The sequence below is a fragment of the Phragmites australis genome, chromosome 18 (assembly GCF_958298935.1).
Source record: "Phragmites australis chromosome 18, lpPhrAust1.1, whole genome shotgun sequence".
NCBI classification, from domain to species: domain Eukaryota; kingdom Viridiplantae; phylum Streptophyta; class Magnoliopsida; order Poales; family Poaceae; genus Phragmites; species Phragmites australis.
This window is the reverse complement of record NC_084938.1, coordinates 15,164,261-15,185,080: the sequence shown is the minus strand read 5'-3', so window position 1 is coordinate 15,185,080 and position 20,820 is coordinate 15,164,261. Positions and strand designations below refer to the sequence as shown.

The window sequence follows — 20,820 nt, the reverse complement described above, 5'->3', positions numbered from 1 at the left end:
GCCCGCTCCTCCTCCTCGCGCCCTCATCCATGGTTGCGGCGGCATGGGGAAGGGGCTGATGCCCTGTTAGTACTTTGAGCTTAAGATTTTCGATCCAGGATGAACAAAACTTTTGTTCTCACTGTGAAACTAGCAATGACAATGTGAATTGGTGTTGTATGCATCTGAGTTTGGGAAAATTCAGGAGCACGCATTTGCATCTCTGAGTTTGGGAAAATATGTAACTGCTGAATAACTGATGGATATTTAGCTGTCAATTTGTTTCTGTACGTGCATACAACAGCCTCCAAGTGCCTCAAACAGCACCGCGTACCAATGCCAATGCCCGACGGTGGCACGGCCGTGGACCACCTGTCCAATGTGAATCGAACCCGCCGCAGCTCCTCATCGATCCGCCTTCGCCGTGAATTGAGCCCCGCGCCGCCACGAATGAACATACAACATCTACTTGAAGTGCTTGCATGTTTTCTGATCCTGAGCCTTGAATACGAATAAAGCAAGCCCAACTTCAGAGTAAGTGTCAACGTCAATACCATTTTGAGCAACAAAATTCTTGTATCCGGAACAATGAAACTACAATGATCTCTCTCTGGAAACAAAAGTCACCCCATTGCAGCGGCATGTCCTCTCCCTTGTCACAGAGATTCATCATCGCCTTGCCCCGGGCTGCAGAGAGCAAGCTAAAAGGGGTTCTTGCTTGTGTTCTCTCAGGCATTTCTACAAACAAGTTGTGCACAGTTAATGAATTGAAGCACATCTTGCTTGGCAGATCTTGTCAAATCAATATCACATAATAAAAAATATAAGCTAATTGCAAATGGGATCAGATGAAACACAGCAAGCAATCGGAGAGGCCTGATGTGAGACAAGGCTCGTCCATGGGCGTGTGGACTGCACCAAGACACACCGATGTAGTTGGGTGCTCGATTACCAGTCGCTGCCCACCAAACCATCGAGAGAGAGCAACACCATGCCACCTATCCCCCTTCATGGCACCGGCAAGCAGCAACGAAGGCGGCAGTACGGCCCCATTATGCAACCGAATCTGTCCCAATTCAAGCAAAACGGAAGAAGGCATACGGGGATTTCCATGGATTGATGCGAGTCACCGCCGCAGCAGCTCCTCCGCCCCGGACACTTGCTATGCCACGGGCGCCGCTTCTCCCCCGCGGCTCGGCGTGCGCTGCTGAGCCGGCGCGAATGGACCCACTGTCCCCGCCAATCAAACCGCCGCGAGACGATCCGCCGCCATCACCGCAAATCGTGCCGCCGCCGCCGCCACGAGTCGAGCTGCCGCCGCTGATGTGAGTCGAGCCCCCGTCGCCGTGAATCGAGACGCAGCCGCCGCGAATCGACCCGCCGCCGCTGCCGCCGGTAGTCGAGCAACCTCGAGCCGCCGCAGCCGCGAGTTGAGCCCCCGCCGCCGCGAATCGAGCAACCTCACCTAACGTTTGGTCACGGTGACGAAACGCGCTAATGGATAGGCTGCCTAGGTCATGAATGGGCTGAAATTCTGGTCCCACTTTGCACATTAGTACTTCTATGCTAATTTTTTTTCTAAAAATACTTTTATACTCCTTATACTACTCTCATATACTCGCTATACTATCTCTGAACAACAGAGAGTATTATAACCAATCTAGTTCATCTGACTAAAAAATAGATGATCCAAATTACTCTAAGACCACCGTACAATTACTCTAAAAATTTAAACAGATGGAATATCTATTTTTTGTTGGGATCTATTTCGATGAAGGGTGCTGGGGATGATCTCCCCTCCCCCCTCTTTGGAGGGTAGCTCGAAGTCTACTGGAAAAATCGCATGCTTGTCATTGCAATTTCGTTTCAGGGACTTCATCTGAAGGTGATGAAGATTACGAAGCTCCATCGGTCGAAGGGTGTAGGCGCGCCCGTATTCTCGATTTCCCGTGCCGACGAAGACGTAGGCGAGCCTTCGACCGAAGGACGAAGTCCGTGCCTACGGTCATGAGTGATCGTGGCGGGCGAAGGTAGAAGCCGACCTTCACTCGGGGGCCGAAGGCCATCTGACGGATGACTGAGTGGAGAAGACTTCCGCAGATCTTCGGAGACGAAGATCACTGCGGGGCAGTGGGCCTGTTTTGGTCGTTCAGGGCAGATTTGTAATTATGTAATTATACTCACTTGTACCATAATGCCCCCGGATATTCCGAGAATGTAGCAGGTAAAGGGTAGGATTTGTAAACCACGCCTGGGATGGTCGAGTACGGGCTATAAATAGGGCCATACTGTACCCGGAAGGGCGATCGAAAAACTGTTTCACCCCAAACACGTGTCACCCCGAGGACCCTTCGACATTCCCATAACCGAAGGTCCATATTGTTTGGGATTTCTGTCCCAACAAAGGGATTTGGAATTTTTGATAAAAAGGTCTACAACTTTGGAGCATGTATACAAATGCGTATCATATGTTCATAATGAATGACAGCTGAAACAAAGAAAACAGATCCCACACACATTCATGGGCAACTAAAAGAGGATTCAATAAGTAGCAGGCATTGCAAATTTGCAATCAGTTCACCCTAGTTCCTTTTTTTAAATCTGGAATTATATTCCACTAATATGACTAGTTAGCCAGTCTCTAGCCTTCAATCGAGATAGAAACTCTGGCAAATCTTCAATCCAAATACACGAGCTTGAAGAATCCAAAGCCGCACCTGTCCTTACCAGCACATGCACCATAGCATTACTATTTCTAGGACAAAACATAGTATCGACAACATCTAAACCAAGCACCATCAACTATCTTCTTTAACCACTACAGCATCAACCCATTATATATCATGAGCTAAAGAAGTGCACAATTTTTTGGCATCGCTTTCTAGAATAGTACTTCGGATGCCATACTGTAAAATGCATCCTGAAGATGCAGTAAAAAGTTCGGAGTTCTGAGTTGTCAACATAGGTGAAAACACCTCAAATATTGGAAACGGTACAAATTCGTCAAAAAGCATACCTAGAAGCTTTCAAAAAATTTGAAACTTTGCACAGCTCTAGGTTCAAATCTTAAGTTCAAAATCGGTCACATTTAAACTTTGTACATGCATGCATGCTCTAGGTGTGGTTGCTTTATTTTTGAATGAAAAGAGCAGAAGCTCTGCCATTCAATTAAGAAGAAGAGGAGTTTATGATATAAAAGGTGGCTTGAACCGCATCATTAACCTAAGAGAGGCCTAGTTACATGAGTTACGTGCGTTGGCAATGGCTGGAAATACAAAGGAACACTAGAACCTCTTGTAAGTTGTACCCTATGTAGAAGGTAGCGCTAGTTCATTAGGAATGCACGTCAACGCTAATCAACATCCTCCTTGGCGTGGTATGCAACCTCCCAGGCTGACAAGCTCTTATTTTGAAAGATGCGACGGTTCCTCTCGTTCCACATGATATAGATGATCGTCCTGTTGAAAGAGCGGTGTTGTTCTTCTGACACGTCTTTCACTATAGTTTGCCTCCAGTCTGCTATGGATTGGATGCTCGTGAGCTGCCCCGTGTAGCTTTAGTTTCCCAATGAGTAGCTTTCTCTGTTTTCCATCCCTTTGTAGTGTTTCATGTAATAGCTTCCTTGAGTAAGTTCGTGCCTTCTAGTGTCCAACTAGATGACGTAGAGTTACAAGTCCTTTTTGTAAACTTTGTACTCTTGCTCCTTCTTAATGAAAAAATTGTGGCCAGCTGGGAATCTGGGTGCCTTCCCTGCCCTTCAAGAGCTTGTTCTAATGGAATGCAAGGAGCTTTGTGGCACTTCCTGATTGTAATCTGCAGGCACTAACGGAGCTCACAGTGGTAGGACGTCAGAAGGTGAGCACGCTGAAACAAATCGAGGACCAGTGCAAGTTGGTAATCAGGGAGACTTATACTGGTAAATCATCCAATGGATTGAAGAGCCAGCTTCGCTTTCAAAGAGAATCATCTGCTCGACAGCAATGCTTTCTCCCTTTTCTGGCTACGGTTAGAACTGAGGGTTGGTGCTGGCGTTCAAGAGTAGGTTTCCACGCTTCTGGCGCACGGGAGTGGGGCACGAATGACTGGAGTCAGTTTGTTATGGGATGCTGCTGCAGATTTTGGTGATTAGAAGCTTAGAAGAGGCATGCCAAGGCTAATAACTGACCTGTATATGGATGTTGGGTAAACAAATGTTCATACATTTTCTGAGTTCATTTGATGCAATGTACTCAGAAAAGGCTCAATTTAGTTCATGCAGTTGCAAATCCCTCGTGGTAAATGTATTTTTGCCATTTGCATTCTATTTCCCGCAAACCACATCGAAGATCATCCTGCCACTGCATCCTTTCTTTTCATTTTCCAAAGAGCACGAACCATTGCATACAATCAGGAATTCTGATATGTCAAATCTTTGTGACCTTCCTTACGCCTGCCTGTCTTCCTTCTTATGATCCAACCATAATAAACGGAATTTCAATGCCTGTCATCACTCAGCAACCGCGTCGAATCCTCTGCTTGGTATTCTGATTTCTGAGACACCCACTAGCCCACCACCGTCTGGACTTGTTCTGTTTGAAATCAATTTGAGCCGGAGAAAATTCACGGATCCACCAAGCCGTGCAGAACAAACATATCTCGGATCTGAGCCTGAGGTGTTCTACTTTGCCAGATTTTCTCGCGATATTGTTGGAGATAAAGAAGGAAACAGACCACTAGCCAAGGAACACGTCCTAATCTAATTCTTTTCCTGCACCATAGGAATTACCCGTTTGTGTATCTACGTAATTTGTTTTTGGTCACGTGGACGGTGGACCCACCTGCTGGTCTTGGTTCGTTAGAACATGCGTGGCGCACAAGTTTCCCCGTTGAAGGATGAAACAGATTCGATCTGGTCTGTTATTTTGGTGGAGTTCATGTGTGCTTCCGTGGTGTCACTTCTATACTCTGTAATCTATATCTATACTCATGTAAAATAAATAAGTTAGGATAGATCTAAATGATCTTTATTGTATATTTTACACGATCAAACGATCTAAAATCAAAGTTATCCCTCGTCTCATCCATGCTCAATTATTTGGAAATCTCCAATCAATTTAGAAATCTACAATTAATATATGCTATCAATATTAAAAAAGTATTAATTTAGATATTTTTTGTTTTTAATTATATTTTTCTGTAAAATAATTTTATTTTCATTATAATATTATTGATTCCACGTATATAATAACACATACGTGATTTCTAGTTTTATCGAAAATCACTTTTGGTCGGACGCCGCAGCTTGCTTGCCCTTTGCTTCGCTAAGCTCGGCTAGCTAGCCTTGTTTAGCAAGAAGACCTTGGTGAGGGATATCAATATTTGCCCTTCACCATGATTCCTTTTTAAGGTTTTACCTCCTTTGTTGAGTTTAAGTGAGAGCTTGGCAAAATTCACTGAGTTGTATATTTGTCTTTCGTCGTTGCTAGCGGTCGTCGACTAAAATCTAAACAACATTCACCCGACCAACATGGATCGTAGCATGTCCATCAAACCGCCCATGATGTTTCTTCTTCCCCAACAAACACAATGCGTTTCCCTACACTGCCACCACTCTTCTACCCACAACTCCGGCAGCACCATCGTCGCCTCGCCGCACAGCAGCAACGTCGGTCTGGCAGCCGCCTCAGCCATCTCTCCAAGCCTACCCTACACACCCAGATCCCCTTGCCCCGAACATTAACCTTGCCGGCGTCGTGCAAACACAGTCGAGCGTAATCTCCCTTGTTTCCAGATTGATCAATAGCAAAAATGTTTGTCTTTACATTCACGGGATGAGTATTTTTTAACTAAAAGATAACCTAGTAAATGGTGACAGTTTTAAAATTGCTCAAATGTTGCCAGAAAAGATCTAGAACATCAAATCTCTACTTAGATAAAACAGGAGTTGGTTCGCACGTCATCTATTTCTCTATTCACCTCCTATCTAGTAAAAATCTCTAAAGTTTAAATAATTTATCTAATTTTACTATCCACTCTCGTTCTCTACCACTCTCTTTCTGCACCTTCCTATCTTCACTACTACCAAAACTATTTTTACAGACAAATCGTAATCTATTTTCACAAACGTTTAGTGTACCCGCATGTGATCGAAGGCCTGTAGAAATAGATGATTTCCACAGACGTAAAATAGATCGCCTGTGAAAATCTGGCAGTTCACTTAAGGAACCGCTTGTGGAAATCGGTTTCCACAAGCGGTTCCTTAAGTGAACCGTCTGTAGAAATGGTAAATCGGTTTTCACATGCGGTTCCTTAAGTGAACCGACTGTAGAAATGATTTTCACATACAGTTCCCTTAAGGAACCACCAGTGGAAACCGATTTGCACAGGCAGTAACTTAAGTGAATAGCGTGTGAGAATCGGTCCCCGAATCAACGTTTTTTTGGTCCGAAAAAAAGCGAGAAATTTTTTTTTTACCCGAGGAACCCCACGGCCTCGCCGTTGCTAGTCACAAGCCACGCTATATTTTTACACTATTTTTAGTCTTTACATTCCATAGGAATCGAACCTGCGACCTCCCTCCCCTCTACCCTCGTGCGCAAAGTCCCTTACCGCCTCACCTATCAAGTAGCTGAGATTGAAACAGGAAGTTTTATCCTTTTAACCTTTTGAAAACCGATTTTCATAGACGGTTACTTAAGTGAACCGCCTGTGATAGCATCTAAACTGTCTTCGGTAAAACCGGCATAACTTTTACATACAAACTCCAATTTAGATATTTTTTTTTGACTCTACGGATATCTAAAAAAAAGTTACATCTATTTCTCCTCGACTTTGTCAGATTCGATGAATTTTTCGAGGCTAAAAAGTCTTGGAAGATTAAGTTCTTGCTCCGGAAGTTCTGTACCATTTTCAAAACACGCGTGTGTATCCATACCCGCCACTCCTTATATCAAATTTGAGCAAAACATTTAGACTGGTTCCTATTCTAGTATTGCAAAGGTGAGAAAAGAAGAGAAAAATAAAATAAAAATATTTATGACCATGCTGACACTTGATATGCTATTGATATTATTACTTGTACTTCTGTAAGCTAAATCTTTTTGTTGATAGTGGAGGTCTTTGATCTTCTTCTTGTTAATCTTGTTAGAGATGTTGAAGTGAGTAGTATTCTTTTTTTCCTCTGAGTTTAATTGTATTAATAGGACTTGTCATAACAATAGCATATGTGTGATCGAAACATGTATGAAACTTCAACTGATTATTGGGTATCTAAATGATTTTAAATGAAAATATTTTGAACTACAAAGTTGTAGATCTCATCGATGACTACAATTTTTATATAAATTTTATTTTCATCCGAGTTCGTATGAAAAAGTTATAAATTCTTTAAAATAAGCTATTATTCATTACCACAGGCGGTTCCTTATGTGAACCACGTACGAAAATGGATGATCATTTTTAGATTATTTTAAAAAATCATAAATTTTTCTTATAAATTCTAGAGACAAACTTTATATAAAAATTGTAGCTCTCGATGAAATCTCCAACTTTGTAGTTGAAATATTTTTCATTTGAAGTCATTTAGATGTCCAAATAATCGTTTGAACTATTAGATTGATTATTTGGATATATAAATGACTTCAAATAAAAAAGTTTTCAACCACAAAGTTATAGATCTCGTCGAGGGCTATAATTTTCATATAAAGTTTGTCTCCATCTGAGTTTATATGAAAACATTATAATTTTTTTAAGATTTATTATCATCCATTCTCAGCCTCTAAAAATAACCCTCTATTTCCACAGACGGTTCATATAAAGAACTATATGTAAAAATAATCATTATTATAGGCAGTTCACATAAGAAACCGTCTGTAATAATCAACCCATTTTTATTGGCGGTTTATATAAGGAATCACCTGTGAAAATAAATATTTTCGCAAACGGTTTCTTATGTGAATTGCCTGTGAAAATGATACGATTTCCACAGACGGTTCATTTAAAGAATTGACTGTGGAAATGACCTTTACATAGATAATTTCTTCTGTCACCACCTCTAAAAATCGTCCACACGATTTTATCATATGATCTGCCTGTGAAAAGGCACCATGGTTGTCTCGAAAAATAGTTTTTTTAAGTAGTGCTTGTTACTGGCTATGAATATAGGATCTGTTTTACTAATAAAAATAAATAAATAAATTATGAGAGAAATTAGTGAATAATCTCATTTCTCTTTTTTTATCTCATCTAAAATCAAACTATGACATCCTTCCGATGTATTTGTTCCGTAGCTCTCTCATGACACATCTATATTTTCATACCTTGAGTTTATACTTGATGTTACCATATTTAATATTTATATTTTTATTATAAAACACGAGCACTTAGTTAGTATGAAAAAATAGGGACCAGTATTTAACTGTTAACACAGACAAAACGGGAAGCTGAGACACATATCGTGTCCACGTTTTGGTTCTCGCACACCGGATTGATTTCCAGTTAGCTACGCAGGTACAATTGGGATCGGCGCGGAAACAAATCTACCCGTACGGCCGCTTTCTCGGCCGACGACGAGATTTAAGTAGGGCATGCAGGCGGCAACTACGTGCGTGCCCGCCAAGCCAACAAATGGATCCTCAGAGGATCCGGATCTCCTTCTCCGACCCCGACGCCACCGAGTCCGACTCCGGCGACGACGCGAGCTCTGGCGCGGCCAGGAAGGCTGCCGACAAGACAACGGAGATCGTGATCTTGCTTGGCAAGATGGTGCTCGCCAGCAGGAGCACCAAGAACCCTGCCCCTGGTTCTAAGGCCCAAGCGGCTGGGCCGTCAGCGCTGGCGGCGGCGACGAGCAGCAGGAAGCGCGGCGTCAAGGCGACAAGGTCGGCGCCCAAGAGGCGGTACCGCGGCGTGTACGAGCGCCAGCCCGGCCGGTGGGCGGCGGAGTTCCGGAGCCACAGGCTCAAGGTCCGGCACTGGCTCGGCACGTTCGCCACCGAGGAGGAGGCTAAGGCTGCCTACGATGCTTTCGGGACGCAGCTCCTCTCGCCCTCGTGCAGCGGTGGCCTGCTGGTGTCGTCCGAGCGGGGCGGTGCCGTTCGCAGAGCGTCACCACATCCGCCAGATGAGAAGCAGCAGATTGTACAGGCTTTGACGGCGACGACGACCACGATGTTGTCGTCTGCGAGTGCGATGGCAGTGTCCGTCTCGCCTGCGCCATGCATCTCTTCCATAACGTCGGCGTCACCGCCATCGCTGTCGCAGAATTCACGATCGCACGCTGATGTGCGGGCGAGTCTTGATCCGTTCCGGGCGGACGAACCCGCCGATGAGGATCTTATAGGTTTAGCCGATCTCGCTGGCCTGCCATTGCCGTTCTTGGATGGCAACTTGGACTTTGATCTGGCTGATTTATCGCTGTTTGATAACGGGTTCTTGTGACATGTATCAGCAATCATTTGATCAAGACGAGTAAGTCAATGCTTTCCTATTGCCATTCTTTCGAGCAATTTGTATCAATTTCATGACACAAAACCGTACAAATTTCATGACACAAAACCTTCTCGTAGCTAGGCCATGCATGGCAGGCATACGTGCTCCGATCGATTTCCATAATTAAGTTCATTGTGAGCACAATTTACGCAACTAACACATTATCAGTTAGGATTTTGCTATCCAGTAATAATTATTCTTTTTAAGGAAATGACCCCAATTTCTCGCCTTTGAATTTCAGTCCAACTACAATGGAATGAAACGTGAAAGTAAATTTCCATCTCGTTCATTATTATTCAGGGTCCGATGAATTCACAGTAGTAACTTGATACAGACTCACGATCAACGACATTTTTTATGGTGACATACATTATCCTGTTAAGAGTAAACTTAATTGCTCACTACGAATCACAAACTTATTAATCATCCGTGGCCATGAGATCGACGGCGGTTGCGACCACGTCGATCGACGAGCAGAGCAGAGCCAACTAGACTAGAAGAGCGGACCGGGGCACTCGAAGGTGACCTCGCAGCCATCCACGGGCGTGAGCGTGACGGAATGCCTGACCGAGTTCATGAACGCTGGGAGCCGCGCTGCGGCCTGGCAGACGCACGAGTTGTCGAGGCCCATGAGCCGGCGGCAGCAGGCCGTGTCGCGGGGGTCCTCCTCCTCCTCGCTGTAGTGCCGGTGACGGTGCCTAGACGACCGCCTTCCGCCATTGTCGTCGTCGTCGTCGTCGTCCCTGGACTGCAGCCCCTGGCCTCCGACACCGCCGGTGGCAGCGGCCGCCGACGTGGACGTCTCGTTGAGCTGCTGCCGCGGCAGCCCCGGCCGCGGCCGCGGGAACGTCCGCATGCTGCACGCCTCGTTGGCCAGGTTGAACTGTGACCGGCAGAACACCTGAGCGGTCGCCGGCTGGTGCGCTCTCAGGAGGAAAGCAGCGGACACCAGAAATGCGAGGGCCAGGGCTTTGTGAGCCATGCTGGTTAGCTTCTGCTGTGCTTGAATTGGTCTTGGGCGATGGATGGTCGATGATCAGCTACTGATCACGCTGTGCTTAAATAGTGATGCACGTCGTGTTATAAAATGGAGCACATGTTATCTACTTGTCTTTACCTCTGCTGCCACAAGTTTCTCTATTTTTGGCCACTGAAAAGGCATTGTTGGTAGAGGTTAGGAGAGGAAGTTTTTTGGAAGACTGACACGTGCAAAGTGTAAATCTCTTGCTATATACTCTCCAAATCTAAATATAAGTCCATTCATGTTTGTCTTAAGTTAAATTTTTTTATTTTTGACTATCAATAATTAAAAAATCATACCGATTGACAACATAAATCTAATGGTACTATATTCATCATGAAAATACATTCATAATATATAATTCTTTTCATTTAAATAGTATATTTTTATAGATATTATTAGTCAAAGTATCATATTAGAGACCGTATTTATGTTTTTTATATAATTCTGGTGGACTTAAATTTAGGATCGGAGAAAGTAGTAAGTTTTACCGGAATATACTAATTTGGAATAGGAGGAAGTTGTCCACAACATAGCTGTGACTGTTTTTGTGCGTGCTTCTTGTTTTTTACCAGAATATACTAATTTGGAATGTCTCAAGAAGCAAAAGAATCAACATATCTGGCTTGCACCGATTGCTTTTTGTCCAATGCACTTTTGAGTTCTTGTTAACCTATCTACCTTTCGTTGTACCTTGTATAATCTCTTACTCTCTCATGTAGTCTGCAACCACCCGATAATCTACGGAAATCTTGAAAAGGAGGTTAGTTGAGAGTTGTTGTTTTGATGCTAATGACAAGAAAGCAAAATTCTTTTGTTTCAATCTTTGCATCCCCGTTGTGCCTGCTTCATATGAAAAAACCATCGATCGGTTCTGATTTGAGTCCACCAGCTTAGCCAGTGAGCATAGGAAGAAAAAAAAAGAGGACGTATGTGAGTTCGGATTTATTAATTCGCGGCCACTCTTGCTGTGTGACGCGTGTTCCATCCAAAACGCAGGGGACAACAATAGTATAGATTTGCAAAATTTCAAAAAGCATATATATATTTGTAATTTTTGGATTTAAAAATATATATATAAATCGGATCCGCCATGTGAGTTCATAGTTCTGATAAGCCAACTAGCCCAAGCCCAATGAAACAAATCTTGGCTTGATCCTGGCCCTCTCACTTTGCCGTTCTAGCCCGCAACACCTCCTCCGTGCCGGGAGCCCAACGTATTATTTATAGACCCAGAGTGACACACGCCGAGAGACAATGGTGGCGGCACCTCCCACTCAGGGTCGGAGTCTCGACTTGGGACAGAAGGCAGAGGAGGAAGGGTATGAGAAGGTGGTGAAGGGATGAGGAGGTAAATTAGTATATTTAGAATTTATTTGATTTTAAAAACTATATAGGATAAAGATATATTGATTTTTATTTAAATGTGTTTTTAATTTATCTAGTGAGTCTACTATACTAATTAAAAGAGATTGTAATTTATATAAGAAGGTAAATTATAAGAAAGTAAATGCGGAAACGTAAATAAGATAGAGAACAAATTCGGTATAAGTGATTTTTATCCTGTAGTATCGATGATATAAATGTTATCTTTAGTCTATATTGGAGTTTTATAAAGGATATGCTCTCGATCAGCACCAGGTTACGGCTCTTGAGCCACCAAATCATAAAGATAATGTCTCCACCTGAATAAGCTACCAAGCCACCAAGGCAAGACCTCACCACTAGTTTCTCTTCTTGTTCCTTGCCGTCGTGATCACTTCGAAGCTTGAGCCACCAAGACGAGGATCTCCGCGTCCCCATATATGCTTCTCGTCGCTGCTCCACACCAAGTCGGAGAGTCAACAAGTTTGCCGGTGATTCACCAAGACTCTAAGGTTCCGACATACTAAGAGGTACAAATTTGGATCACTCCTTGATTCAATCTCTAGGCATCAATCACCTAGCGATACTCTCTTTAGGCCTATAAGTACTAATCACTCACTGATCTTTTGCTCAATCATCTTGGATGATCACTTTAAATACTTTGGTGGCTTGGATGTCTTCTCAGGTAAACTTCTTAGAACTTCAGCTTTATGCCGCACCTTAAAATAATTGAGTGGAGGGGTATTTATAGCCTCAAATCCACGCACTAGCTGTTAACCCAACAGCTCAGAAAAGTTGTTAACACCGGACGATCCGGTGAGAATAATAGTACTAACACCGGATCATCCGATGAGTACACTCTCACAAACTAGCCTTTGGAACCTCACTCAAGCCTCTATGAACACCAGACACTCTGGTGTATACTTCATCTCCATCACCGGATTATCCGGTGAGTTATCCTAAGTCATTCGAGCATTTCCTTCTTCTCTGTGTAAATTACTCTGGTGAAAACATCCGATGCACATCACTTCATCACCAAACTATCCAGTACCTTAAACTTCATTTTTCAACACTTGGCATCCTCTCTATGTAAATTAGTCCGGTGTTAAGCCTCCGGTGTGTACAACACATACGCCGGATCATCTGATGTGTTGAACTCCTTTTGTCCATTTTGCACTGTTCATTGTCCAGTATGCGCAACACATTGATCATCGAATCATCCGATGGGTTGTTCCACTCTTCCTTCTAGACAAAAACCCTCTGGTGTTGCCATGCTTTGATCACCGAACTATCCGATGAGGCTTAGCCTTCATTATTCAGTACAACATCCTTCTCTGAAAGAATTGCTTTGGTGATCACACTTGCTAATCACCGGACCTTCCGATGAGGTCTTCAGTCATCTCTCTCCTTTGTCAAATATGCTCCGATGAGCTCAATATCCACAGCACCAGACCACCCGATGAGGCAAATCTTACTATGACTTATTCAATTCGACCAACTTTATCTTGGTTGCAGTGGCTTCTTCATGTATTGCATCCATGAGATCTACTAACATATATTCTTGAAAAATATATTAATCGCATTGACTATATTATCTTTAATCACCAAAATCACAATCATGATATAATAGGACTATTTTCGCTACAGGTGGACCATCTGGGGTTAAGGGCCAGGGTTTTATTATTTCCAAAAAGAGTTTTCAAATTACACATAATTGTAGTAGAGTATTTAAAGCATGAACATAATATCAAGATGGCTCCAAAATTTCTTTAGTCTATGGTCCTATTTGGATCAGGTAGAGCTTATAGAATGTTGACTTATAGCTTATAGATTGTTAAAAGCTAATTAGTAAAAAGCTGGGTAGTAAAAAGCTATAGACTATTTGGATTGTTAGATTATAAGCTAGTTTATTGTTGGTTTTAGTTGTTAATTATCTATAGTACCCTTACCTTTATTGTTGACATGCAAATACGTGTGGGTGAGGGGGTGAAGGGTAAAAAGGTCTTTTTTACATACATTAGCTGAAATAAGCTGACTCTTTCTAACTTATAAGATTATAGAAAACTAGTTGGTTGTATTATTATAAGTTGGACAAAAAACTAGGCTATTTGAATCAGATCCAAACAGACCTTATATATCTCCTAGATTTTCTCTGGCATGTATAATCAAGCTGCGTATCAATGACTAGTGGACCCGGTCTTTTCAAATAAAAGCATATTAAAAACGTTTGGAATATTCTTCTAAATTTTTTCTTAATGAAAAAATTTCCAGAAACATGTCTTTCGTTTTCAGGACTTAATATGAACTTCCAAAAGTTCATTAATTGCTGATTTTAACTATGATTCGACCTTTTATGCGTTAGGATTCTAAAAATCTAATCTACACTCCAGTAACCTTATTTTTATTGTTTGAGCTTGTTGGAGTTTTACTTGTGTCTGAACAAGATTGTTGTCATTTATGATGAGAAACAATTTCTTATTTTCTTTTTATAAACATCATATAAAATTTGTTTTCTAGTTGTGTCTTGAAATTAAGTTTGCATGGCTACACAAGAATGATGCCCTGCTCTATGTTGGGTTATGCTTATTGTTTCACTATCTTTCCATGGAGAGCAATATGAAAGAACATTTATCTTCCCGTATTGAATTAGATTGAAGAAACTGCCTGAGTGGAAAGGTTGCACTGCAGTTCCGTATAAGAAAATATTTTTTTAGTCCAGTCTATGGTAGGGCGCCTACGCTAGTGGAATATTTATTTTTCTAGCTTAGATCATTTCTAACAGAAGCCGCAAAATTCAGTGCTACAGTGATTTGCGGACTACTGTTCATCTGGTTTTCATCACCAACCGAAGCTTCATCGGCCCTACAGTAATACGGCCGGACCAGCACAGTAAAACGGGAGAAGCAAATTTGTGGTCCACTGTAACGATCCTTAATACTGTTCATAGAGTATGACTGTAAGGTCGAAAAGAGGAGGAGAGTAATGAAAGGTAGGAAATATGGTAACTGTTGAAGATGAAAAAAATAAAAGATGCTGTAATAGTGTTAGAGGATGATGTAATAGTATTATAGATGATGAATTTTTAGAGTCTCTGTTGGAGATGACCTTATACATAGATCAACAACGCAACTGTGGTATAGGGAAATATTCACTTTCCTTCACAGTATTTGAAGATCGGAAGTTACTTGGTAAAGAAGACACATACTATCTATACTTGGCTCCGCCAAATTATTATTAATTTGTAAAGGATGTACAAATATATAACTCATAAAACTTATATGAGAAAATTCCTTATTTGGCATGGGAAGATAAGTTAATTCTCTATTTGCTATCTCCACGAAATTTGTTTTCATATTTGTCACTATTTTTAATTTTCATTCCTTCCGTGCCACTGTCGTCTATTTGATCTATAGAAAAGACACATTTACGTTTGAAGAGGAGGACGGTGGCCTCAAGCGCGGCCACCATCAGCTAATCGAAGTTTAGTCCTCTTTAAAAGTCAAATCTTATAATATGATATACTAGAGAGTTGTAAAAAATTTCATTATGCTTCCATAGGGTTTTTAAACGTTGAACTTGGATGAATAAATTATGAGATATGAATTTCTAAAGTCGTGTTGTTTGCTGACCATTAGGGGAGCTGCATGGTTACATTTGTGACTATGATTAGACATAGCAAAATCCAAAATTAATTTTTATGGTGAATATCAAAGTTGTAGAAAATTTTGTGTAGATAATTTTAATGTCTTATTTGTTGTGTTTCCTTTTGTAGAAAAAATAGATATAAAAATAACAAGGTGGCTTAATTGCAGTGGATACTTCCTCACTAAGATTAAATGTGTCTTTTATGGATCAAACGGATGACAGTAGCGAGGAATGAATGAAAATTAGAAATAGTAACAAATAAAGAAGTTTATTTTATAGAATGGCAAAAAAAGAATCACCTTATGTTTCGATGGCAAATAAGAAATTTTTTCAACCTTATAGGTAATTCATCCTTTGTTGTAGATGTTTTGTACATGGATGCTATGTGGATTCATATGCCAGGGATAGTGGGTAGGGTTATGACAGATATCACTATAGCATACTCCAAAAGCTTCGTGTAGGTAGCCACCTCATCTTCTCTCATCGTCTCCTCGTCTCCTCATCTCCTCTCATGGTCCTCCGAGCAGGTAGCCACCTCGCGTATGTTCGTCGAGCCCGTCGTCTCCCGAGCCAACGCGCGGCCGTGTGCCTTCTCTGTCTCATCTCCTCTCTCCACGTCTCCAGCGCGCGAATGTTGTGTGAAGATTGTTGTAGCAATAGATAATTCAAAAGGAATGACAAAAAGCACTATCGTTTCAAGCTAAGTTTGACTGTTAAGGATTGTGCCGTTCATTTAGACTTACGATTGTCACTCTTGGATAGTAAATTCAGACGGAATGTTTGATTAGCGCACAAGATGTATAACGGATGTGGAGCTGTTGTATCAGGAGCTCTTTGACGTGGAAACGTCTAAAGAGCTCTGGGTACAGTAGCTTCGCAATATCTGTTTCTATTTTTAGATTTAGGTATAAAATACTATACCTCGAACATTTTAACATGTGGTGTCAAACTAAAGACAGACCCCATGCTGAATAGATTATCACTGCTAGTTTATATCTTGAACTAATAGTGATAGTGGTGATCACTGCCAGTTCATGTTATCAATCAATAATGATAGTAGGATTATCACTACCGGTTCAAGGTTTAAATCGGCAATGATACTTACTATCAATGTTGGTTCAAGATTTAAACATGCAGATACTTACTATCACTGTCAGTTCATAAGCTGGTAGTGATAATCATGGATTATCAATGCTGTTAATTCACAGTCGGTTAAAAACCAGCAAATATGTCAATTTTGAACAGTTAGTGATGATATTTTCTGTAGTAGCGAGACGTTATGAATTTCCTCTTGCACCTAAAAATAGCATGACATAGGAAGTTATAAACCAAGTTGCATTTCAGAGATTGTGCTAATGATGAAAAATAAGAATATTAGTGTTCACACACATGTGTAGCAATTGCTTCTGTAGAGAATAAAGACTAGAGGGAATTCAATAATCAGGAGATCAATTAGGCTACATTACGACTGCATATCTTTTTTCTCTTCATAGGTATTTCCTCTACATGTCTCAAGAATTTAATTTGATTCCAGTGTTTCATGCTGAACTTACAAGTGATCAAAACAATTGAGACCTGAATAAATATGTTCAACAATATTGTTGACTCAGTAGTGAATCTTACTCCCTGTGAATCACCGGCTCCAGGTTTTGGATGATTTGAATAATTTCTGCTGCCACAGCTCTTCTCACGACGCTTCAAAAAACGAATCCAGAAATCCAAAACGAGGAAGTTAACCAGCTGGTAGATGAAACGCAAAGCTTGCGTGCATGTGTATTTTTCGCATGCGTGCATAAGACCTCATTTGGGACAAAGGGATTTCACAGAAGGTATGCATGAAAAATCCTGTGTTTCAAAGTTGGACTAAAACTAAAGGACACACATTTCCTTGACGTTAATACATAGCATGAAAGGGTTACTATGGTTCAGTTAATAACAAAATATTTTTAGAGGTTCCACGGAAATTAATTAGTATGATACTTTGTTCACTACACGGGCTACATGCATAAACACCAACACGATCAAATGTTTGATTCAGTCTCTTGACCCAACTGGAAATATATACTATCAAAGTTATTGCAATTCTCTTCAATTAAGAAGAGAGAGAGAGAGATGTTCTGAATTTCCTCTTGCACCTAAAAATAGCATGACATAGGAAGTTATAAACCAAGTTGCTACTAGCCCATCTGTTTTCCCTTTCTTTATTCGGTTCTGTACTGACACCTGAGCGAAACCAATTCCGACACAGCTACCTTGCCACGTCTGTGCGCTGATTAGCAGGTCCCTGGCTACTGAGGGCATTGCTGTTACTCTTCTGGCCGATAAAAGTTGCATTGCAGTGAGACGTACGTCAGGAGAACGTTCGTGGCAGGCTCCAGGAAGGTTGTTGGAAGCTCACGACACGCGCGGTACGTAAGTTCACGGCACTGCGTCCATGGTTCTGTTGGGCGCCTTCGCGCGCGCATGCATGCAACACAACAGCACCGGCCGGCCTCTATGCTTCCTACGTTGTACGCCAGGGTTCCGGGTGCAGCTAGCGTTTTGTCAAAAAGTTTTCCACTGTGTCGTAGCTATGTTATTATTTGTACGTACGTGCATGTCACGTGTCACTGCAAGGTGGGGCGGGCCATTCTTAGCTAGGTCATCCTTGGGGCAGCTTCCTGGTCATGACCTAGCTATAGCGATCTCAGTGGGTCAAGCGTGTTCGTGTACATGACGAGACCACGACTAGATTGGATAGTCTTTGCCTACTTTTTCTTAGTAATTAGTCTTGCTTGAGCACGTTCACTAGACGTTCCTACAATAGTGAATAGAATTGCCGACCTCTCAAATTAAGATGTTACCTGGCTACATAGAACCTGATCTCTGTTTTTTTTCTTTCCTGAAAGAATATACCCAGCCTATATATATTAATCTAATACATTAATTACTTACCAGGGCCAGTTCACTGCTACTGTTGTACCCTGCAACAGTGTATATTATGTTGTTCGCGAAAAACATAATCCAGTGCCTTTTGGTGAAGATCAAACTAAAGTAAGTTAACACATTTTATTGTGTACGATGTGATAATACAACAACATACTTTTCCGTTAACGTTTCAGGCGTAGATTAGACAAAAAAAAAAAGTAATTCCAAGAAATAGTAGGAACTAAACAGTGATAGTACCATAATCCGTTGGAGTGCTTAATTGAGCCTTAGAGATAAACTGAACTTATTTATGTTAAACATATTAAATTCCTGAATCAAATACCATGCATGTGCATTCTTTGTGTCCGTACGGTTTGATGGGTAGTACAACAGTGTCCTTCGAGTCACTTAGATTAATCTCGAAGAAGAGGACCTATTGATGTCAATATGGCCACTGCTATGCAGAGCCAGTTAGTCGTTAGTGGCTTACTTAGCTAGAGTGTCTAGGAATGCCCACCAGAGAGGAACAAGTAACCACATAACAGCTTGCCTGCCAAAGAACCTACGCTGTTATAGAAAGAGTTATTCATGCTTTTCTTTCATTGCCGATTTATAAACTAGACTATTAGATCTAAAATTAAGTCGTTAAGAACCGACAATGATAACTACTACTACTATCAGTTCTAACTACAAACATAAGATGACACATCATTATCGGTTTAGAATACGAACCAACATTAATAAAAAAATATTATTATTGATTCATAAGTTTAACCGACAGATTACTGATTTAGTCGTTATGAATCGATCTTATCAATACTAGCTCGTATTACAAACAAACAATAAAATTTTTATATAAATATCTCTACCCTCCAAAATATTGATCCCCACCATCTCATTCTGCTCCCCATCTCACTATACTCTTACTCCACTTCCCATCTCACTCTCCGTAATATCGATCGTCCTTCGAGTCACTTATATTAATCTCGAAGAACAGGATCGACCTATTGCTGTCAATATGGCCACTAGTATGCGGAACCACTTAGTAGTTAGTGGCTTACTTAGCTAGAGTGTCTAGGAATGCCCACCAGAGGCTAACAAGTAACCACACAACAGCTTGCCTGCCAAGGATCCTAAATTAGTATCGCACGCCTCCACCCAATCTGGACCTGATTTTTATTGTACTATTTTAACTGAATTTGCTCAAATCAATCACGGGATTTGTGTCATAATATCATTCGAAATCGTGCCAAACAGATCATGCTCAACAACAAGCGACAATATTTTGTTATCAGCATCAGCGGTTTGAAGCGATCGATGATAGCAACTCTAGTGAATGAGTTACATATTGTGATGCATAGACACCTTCTTTCCGCTGTTTTAAATGCAACGATATTCGATGGCTAAGATTAGGTCAAGTAAAATAACCTAGTACTTACAAAATGCCATTCACATTCTTCATTTCCTCAGGAGTATTAGGATATATTTCCTCGCCGAGTTTAATTCTCTTTACCAATGGTAAATTAACAAGTTTGCAGCATTCCATAGAGATTTGTTTAAAAAATATTATTCCGTTCTCTATGTATTTTCACTCTCAAACTTCTATAACTCTCATATGAAATTTATAAGATAGTCAATCTTTAACTTCCGTCAATATAATTTTATCATAAAAACCAATGGGAATATCATCAACATATAAAGACAGTGTGAAAGGATCGAATGGTCTAAAAGGAGGTGAATTGAGCCCCAATTAAACATATTTCTACCGAACTCTAGAACAAGTATACACTCTTATCCTAATAAATAGTAAAGCAACTACAACGCCTAATTAGAAAGAAATCTAAGCAAGAATGCATGCAAGCTACAACACAGAGTGAAGGCAGAATATTAGCTTACAAGAATATAGAACCTCAAAGTAAATGTGGAAAAGTAAAGAGATAAGAAAGAAGACACCGGATTTTTTTCCTGAGGTATTGAGAAGTTGGCATTTCCCCTAGTCCTCGTTGAAGTATTCACCTAAGATATCGTTCCCCCTTGAGTCATCAAGACTCTCTTTGAGCCACCAAGACTCAAGTGCTCACTAGCGATAGCCACTTCTCCATCTCCGAATTAGCGAACTTCAAACTAAACATAAAGTTTCCTCTTAGGGCTCCAACAAGAACTTCAAGAGCTTACTAAGATACCTCAAATCACCAAGATCGGCTATGTGTTGCCAACCATCAAGAGTATCAAGCTAATAGCTTCACTTGACCCCAATCAACCCTAGACTACAGCTAGATGCATACTTGCTACTCTTATTGCACTAATGATATCCTTAATCTTTAACTAAAGACTTTGCAAATCACTCTAGTGCACTCCTTAGCCTCTTGATAACACACTAAGTGTTTTTACACTTCTGGCTCGTAAGGTTGCCTCCATAAGACGAAATAAAGAGG

At 41.2% G+C, this 20,820-nt stretch overlaps 2 protein-coding genes and 1 long non-coding RNA gene across 3 annotated transcripts; 1 reads left to right on the top strand and 2 right to left on the bottom strand.

The window, feature by feature from the left end:
- Positions 1-520: 520 nt before the first annotated feature.
- LOC133898347 (uncharacterized) lies at positions 521-1,490 on the bottom strand. Its single transcript, XR_009906229.1, has 2 exons — positions 1,081-1,490; positions 521-717 (listed from the first exon to the last, which is right to left on the bottom strand). It is a non-coding gene; the product is annotated as an uncharacterized LOC133898347 (long non-coding RNA).
- A 7,093-nt stretch (positions 1,491-8,583) lies between these two features.
- Positions 8,584-9,396, top strand: LOC133898562 (ethylene-responsive transcription factor CRF2-like). The gene has a single exon (XM_062339271.1). The coding sequence runs from the start codon at positions 8,584-8,586 to the stop codon at positions 9,394-9,396; it is 813 nt and encodes a 270-aa protein (XP_062195255.1).
- Positions 9,397-9,940: 544 nt separating this feature from the next.
- On the bottom strand, positions 9,941-10,429 carry LOC133898561 (uncharacterized). Its single transcript, XM_062339270.1, has one exon. It carries the CDS (start codon positions 10,427-10,429, stop codon positions 9,941-9,943), a length of 489 nt encoding a protein of 162 aa, XP_062195254.1.
- Between the last annotated feature and the right edge of the window lie 10,391 nt (positions 10,430-20,820).